The sequence below is a fragment of the Carassius gibelio genome, chromosome B7, assembly GCF_023724105.1.
Source record: "Carassius gibelio isolate Cgi1373 ecotype wild population from Czech Republic chromosome B7, carGib1.2-hapl.c, whole genome shotgun sequence".
In the NCBI taxonomy this organism is placed as follows: Eukaryota; Metazoa; Chordata; class Actinopteri; order Cypriniformes; family Cyprinidae; genus Carassius; species Carassius gibelio.
In genome coordinates this window covers 27,893,859-27,899,649 of record NC_068402.1, presented here as the reverse complement: position 1 = coordinate 27,899,649, position 5,791 = coordinate 27,893,859, and the positions used below count along the sequence as shown (strand labels likewise).

Genomic DNA, 5,791 nt, shown 5'->3' with positions numbered 1-5,791 from the left:
GCACTGCACTGAACAAACCTCGTCCTTTTGAAAAACAGCTGTGCCTCCGAAAGCCAGCGTCATAAAGGTGAACCTGAGGGGTGTGATAACTTTGTGATGTTTTGTTTAAAAAACAGGTTATATTTTCAGACAGTGGCAATATTGTAAGGCAAGCCGATTTATTTTTATGTATACAGCACATTTAATACACGGTGATAATTCAAAGTACTGCACTATAAAACATTTTTTAAATCATAAAATAATCATAACAGTTAAATACAAGACGAACTAAAATATAATAACAATATAAAAATAAATTTGAATTGATTACAAATGTATTTAAAACTACATAAATAAAGACTACAGTTATATTTCTATTGTTAAAGTATTCTGAAATGGGTCACACAAAATACCGAAAAAAAAAAGAAAAAAGATTTAATTAAAATATATCTGATATGAAGCAGGCTGTTTTTCTGAGTCATTCTGCCACACACAAAGAGCTCTGTTTTGTGTTGTACGCCAGGGGACGCTGTTACACAGCTCTACACAAAGACACCAGGGCTATACTGGATGCATCCTTGCACTAAACTTCCTTTATCAACTTTGGATTTTCAGCCTGCTAACGGGGATTTTTTGCCATGATATGAATTGTGTATATTCTAAGTAGAAAGACTGAAATAGAAATTCTTGTAAAATGTACTCCAACAAAGTTTTTTATTTTATTTACATCAAACATATTTTTACAGTGTACAGTTAAGACTTAAATAAGTGTTTCAATTCTTAATTAATAAACTATTAGTTTTATTACATATTCCTATCAGATCACGGGGGCTTCACACAGATTTGTGATTATGACCTCACACTTTCTCATGGCCTCTCATCCCTTCTCTTCCTCTGGACTCACTCAGTCCCTCTTTTCCTCTCTGTTTGTTCCATGGGGAGTAATGACACAGTGGATAATTTTGTGACCCACTTTGTGTCCCTGTCAGGCCTAAAACACTGAACTCAGAAACACTGAACAAAAAACAGATAGACATTAAGCATGCATGGGTAAGCAATAACTCTGTGAAAGCTTTCTGTGTACTATACGGGCAAACTTGCCAACATAATATTATAACATGGTTGAAAAACAAACAAATAATGACCTCATTTATACATCATACAAAATAAAAAAATAAATTTAAAAAATCACCCTCTCAAAATTACAGTTTATGGATGTATAACCCTTTTTAGTTAAAAATATATATTTTTAGATAAATGTTTTAGATTTATTTTTGTTATGTGAATGTTTATTTCCACAAAATTTCAAATGGCTTAACAGTATGTGTAGTTTTTAATGACTCAAAGGTTAATAGAGATATCAAGCTTGTGTTTGTATACTGTAGGCTTAAAAATAAATGTTTTTAGAGTTTGAAAAGTTCTATTAAGGTTTTAATATAAAGTAATTACTAATATAAACTAAAATAAAGATAAAGAAAAACTATAACCAGCAATGGTGTTTTTTTCTTCCTTTTTTTTTTAATCTCAGTTGTGTTGGTTTCACACCCATAAAGCAAACTAAGGGTGAACTAATGCTATAACGTTAATGCAATATTTATGTCCTTCGTTTCCTCTCTCTAAGTGTACATGGTTTAATGGATCTTGAAACAGGGAAATGCTTTGTGATATATCCATTAGAAGCTTCCTCTTACTGTTGAACCTTGTCAGTCCTGCTATCGGTATGCAAACAATGCGAAAACTTCTTCGGTTTCAGTAGTGACGCTTGTAAAGTTTGAATAAAATCTCGAACGACCAAAAAAAAAAAAAAAACCTTATCATTTCCCCCTTGAGATGAGAGCAGCGCTTTTGTGTTCACTTCCCGAGCTCGTGTTGGGTGTGTCCGCCCTGTCAATCAAGACTTGCTCAATCCGCAAGCTCCGCCCCTTCTGAGAGTGTCCTCGGCTCGCTGCGGCACAACGACTGTCAACTCACCGCAACTTTGCTCAGTCACTGGATTTTACTTCACTTCTGGAGTATAACGACTTACTTTCCTGGGGTGTAACGTTATTAGATCGGCCTCTGATGAGATGGAGGTTTAGGACGGCTGATTGTCACAGTACAGAGTAATATTTGGGTAATATTTCGTGTTTGATGGCTGCTGGGGATGGAGCGCAGCTGCCGGCGACCGTAGCGGCCAGCAGGAGCGTGGAGAAGGCGCTGGAAGAGGCTGCGTCCTGCGGAGCGCTCATCCTCTCCAACCGTAAACTCAAAGAGTTCCCCCGCACCGCCAAGAACTACGACCTGTCCGACATTACACACGCAGGTAAGACTTCAAGAAAGCGATCACGGGATGAGAGAGGGGGAGCAAATATACCAGTGCGTTTAATGTCCTTTGTTTGAGTGTGGTCTTCACCTGCGCCCCTTCTACAGGGCTGCACCAGCACCACCATCATCACGCCCGCCCCAGAAAAAGCGGATCTTTCACTTTAGAGATGTTTGTAGGAAGCGGGGCGTCTGATAAGTTCACTTTACTCCTCGCTTTCGTTCCTAAAGGACTCAATCACTGCCCGTACATCAGTTTATTGTGTTTTTAAAGACAGGTTGTTGAGTTTGAGGCCGGAGTGTTTGCTTTAGAGATTGAAGACATCTGCGCTGTGCTTCTCTTCCTGTTGTCGAGGTGGAAGCTGCACTCGGGCTGAGCCATCTTACCACAGACCCACTGTACAACTTCACTATTTGATCTGAGTGCAGAGAAAACCCCGCAGAACTGGGCATATTATAAAATGGTATTGTTTGTAGACGGCTCTTTTGAGTGATTGAGATCCATCTTCTTGCCAGCAGCACTAATAAGACCATCTGCTGCTCCTCTTACACAAAGTGGGTATAAAGCAGTTTGTCTATGAGCCATACAAACCCCCACACGCACATGGTCTGCAGTCTAATACCAGTTAGTCAGACTGAGCTAGCTTAGATGCTATCAGTTAGTGACATTTACTGTCATTTCAGTTCTTGTGCCTCTTTTTTGTAACTTGTTACCCACAGCTGGAATATTTAGCTACTCAAATGCATTTACAACTTATAAATTATACAAAACGATAGCCCACTAAAACCACCTGCATTTCTGATATTCACATACATTATTAAGATGATCATAACCCAGTGAAGCCAATATTTGAAATTTGCAAACTGGCAAATGGCTGTATCATTCAGGCTTTTGTATAATTAAGAGTATTCACTGTAACTGAACATGCTTTTTTTTATCTGCACATGTCCAAACTGAGTTTATTATGAGTGATGCTGGAAAAAGACAGTTGTTGCAAAAGCTACTGAACTAAACACATTTTTTTGGAGCGAGGAAGAGGCCTACGTTTTCTAAGTCATTGTGCTCTGGTATGCTATTGTTAAGGACATGAATGAGAATTGTTTCGAGTTCATTAAATGAAATGCAGCGTAATTAATGGCAAGAATGAGCATCTCCAGTAGGAGATTAATGCTCTTTGCGTTTTGTACTCTGTGGCTTAGTGTATTAAGCCGTGTCTTTAGATATTTTAGATGGTCTAATATTCTTCTGTGGAGGTTTTTCACATCAGTTTTCTGCATGGATAACCATGTTGCCTTGACAACCATACTGTACGTCTGACTCTCCAAAATCCAAGCGCCAGTTTGGGATGCGTCCGAGGGTGTGGAACGTTTCAACAGAACTAGGCCTGAAACTGCCATTTAAAAATGCTAGAAATCCAAGCATAGATCCAGTGTATAAAAAATCCTTCCATAATAATCATGTTCCCCAGACACACCTAGCATCAGGTAGAGAATGATTACTAGGTGTTGCTCACATATTACTGGTTGCCGTTGCAGTGTGTACTTGAAGGTAGGTGGAAGATGATAGTGTCTCTTTTGCTAAGAGGCCTAAGGAGGCCAGGATTGGGCCTTGCTTTGTTCTTTCACTCTTTCGCTCACTCTCCCGAAGCTCACTTTCCAGTCTGGACTAACTTTCCCTCAGGAAGGTTAGGGGTTCAGTCTTGCTGGAGGCCTAGATCTAAAGCTCAGGCTCATCAATCCACCAAGACCCCTTTAAAACGGACCTCCGCACTCATAACCAGAGTAATAATATCCCGCTCTTGACTTCACCCTACAACAATAAGACAAGCTAGACTGTGCCTCAGCACTTTAGGGTGAGATGACATCCCGGATTGAGTTTGTTTTCATCGGAGAAGTGGAATAAATTTGGTTATTTGAAAGAGGGGCTGAAAGACGGATGCTTGAGATAAGAGTGTATATAAACAAAAGGACCTCCTTCGAAGCAGCTCTAAGAGGAACATGGGCACCAAGAGGGAACCTCCAAATGAAATCACAGTGAATGTGTTTTTGTGTGTGCATTAGAAGAAAATGTTTCTTGTGACCGTGCTTGGGGCAGTGTTTTATTCAGAGACACACACTCCATACCACAACTAAGCCCCACAGCAGCTGAGAGAAAGAGGGGAGTGAGAGAGCCCTTTTTTTCCCTTTTTTTTTTTTTTGATAAAACGGGCTTGTGGGCTGCTCCCATTGTTGTGATATTCCCGAAATAGGGACCCTCCTCTTTCCCCCCAACTGGAGTCCATTCGGCAAGACCCCTCCTCCATTGTCTGAGGCAGGTTTCTCTCTCCCCCTTGCTTTTCCCATTCGTGTTAGCTCTCTAGGTTTTTATCTCTCTCCTTTCTTGGTCGGGTTAAGATTCCCATTTATCCAGGTCATCAAAAGAGGTTTTAAATTTGGTGTCGGTTGGATGCTTTTCAAAAGGTTTTCTGAAGATGGCCTAGATTATATTTTACAAGATGCTGTCCTGATGGCTTATTTCCATTGATCTGTTATCCCCCATCAGTAATGTTTCCTGTCCGACATTAGCCTGTAGGCACGGCTGTGTCTGTGGCAGTGAAAGTCTGGACTGTCTGGATGTTGGTCTAATAGCGGTCTAGTTTTTGGCATACATTCAGAGCTGTGTTGCAGTTTTGCCTTGGATTCGGTTGCCTGTTTGTTCAGTAATTGTATGAAACAACAAGGAACAAACTGCTTAAACAAGTTAGCATTTAGTAATGTCTTGATGTTCTTTTATAAAGATAATATTGTTTTTGTTTTCATATGGGTAAATGCTTATGATTCATGTGTGAAAGAAAGATAAAAACAATGACAGCTTGTTGGAATCCACCTGACTTTGAAGAGCTTGAGCATCAAAGGCAGCAGCTACATGACATAACTGCAGCGCACATACATAATAAACAGAACAGTGTTATCTGTTGCTTTGGATGCGATTAGAGTTAGCGTTCTTGCTGTGAATGAGGGGAAATTAAAGTGGTCAAATTATGCTTTTTTTTAAAGATCATTATTTTGTGTATTTGGTGTAACAGAATAAGTTGACATGCTTTAATGTAAAAAAAAAAAAAAAAAAACAACGTTATTTTTCAAATACTGTACAAATACCCCGCCTCTCTTAAATGCATCATTTTCAACAAAGTCCCTCCTTCCGACAAGAGCAGTCTGCTCTGATTGGCCCACTGACCCAGTTCATTGTGATTGGCCAAACACTGCAAGCACTCGCAGGAAATGTAACGCCCCTTTCTATAATCACGAGCTTCAGCAGTCAAAATAAATGTTGTGACCGTTAATAATGTCCTTAGTTTTAACATCTGTTAACTCCGAAAGGGGAAGGTGACCTAAACAGTGATGTAGCTCATGTGAAAGTGACGTGACATACAGCCAAGTATGGAGAACCATACTCACAATTTGTGCTCTGCATTTATCCCATCCAAAGTGCACACACACAGTAGTGAACACACACACACACTTTATCGAG

At 39.7% G+C, this 5,791-nt stretch overlaps 1 protein-coding gene across 2 annotated transcripts in view; it reads left to right on the top strand.

Moving 5' to 3' along the window:
• The first annotated feature begins 1,865 nt into the window (after positions 1-1,865).
• The window catches only part of lrch4 (leucine-rich repeats and calponin homology (CH) domain containing 4), a 42,457-nt gene continuing 38,531 nt past the window's right edge, over positions 1,866-5,791 (top strand). The window contains exon 1 of one of the 2 annotated variants that reach the window (XM_052560668.1): positions 1,866-2,281. In XM_052560668.1, coding sequence (XP_052416628.1) covers positions 2,110-2,281 — 172 coding nt within the window. In that variant the 5' untranslated portion in view covers positions 1,866-2,109. The remainder of the gene's footprint in view (positions 2,282-5,791) is intronic. The other variant, XM_052560669.1, reaches the window with a different exon arrangement.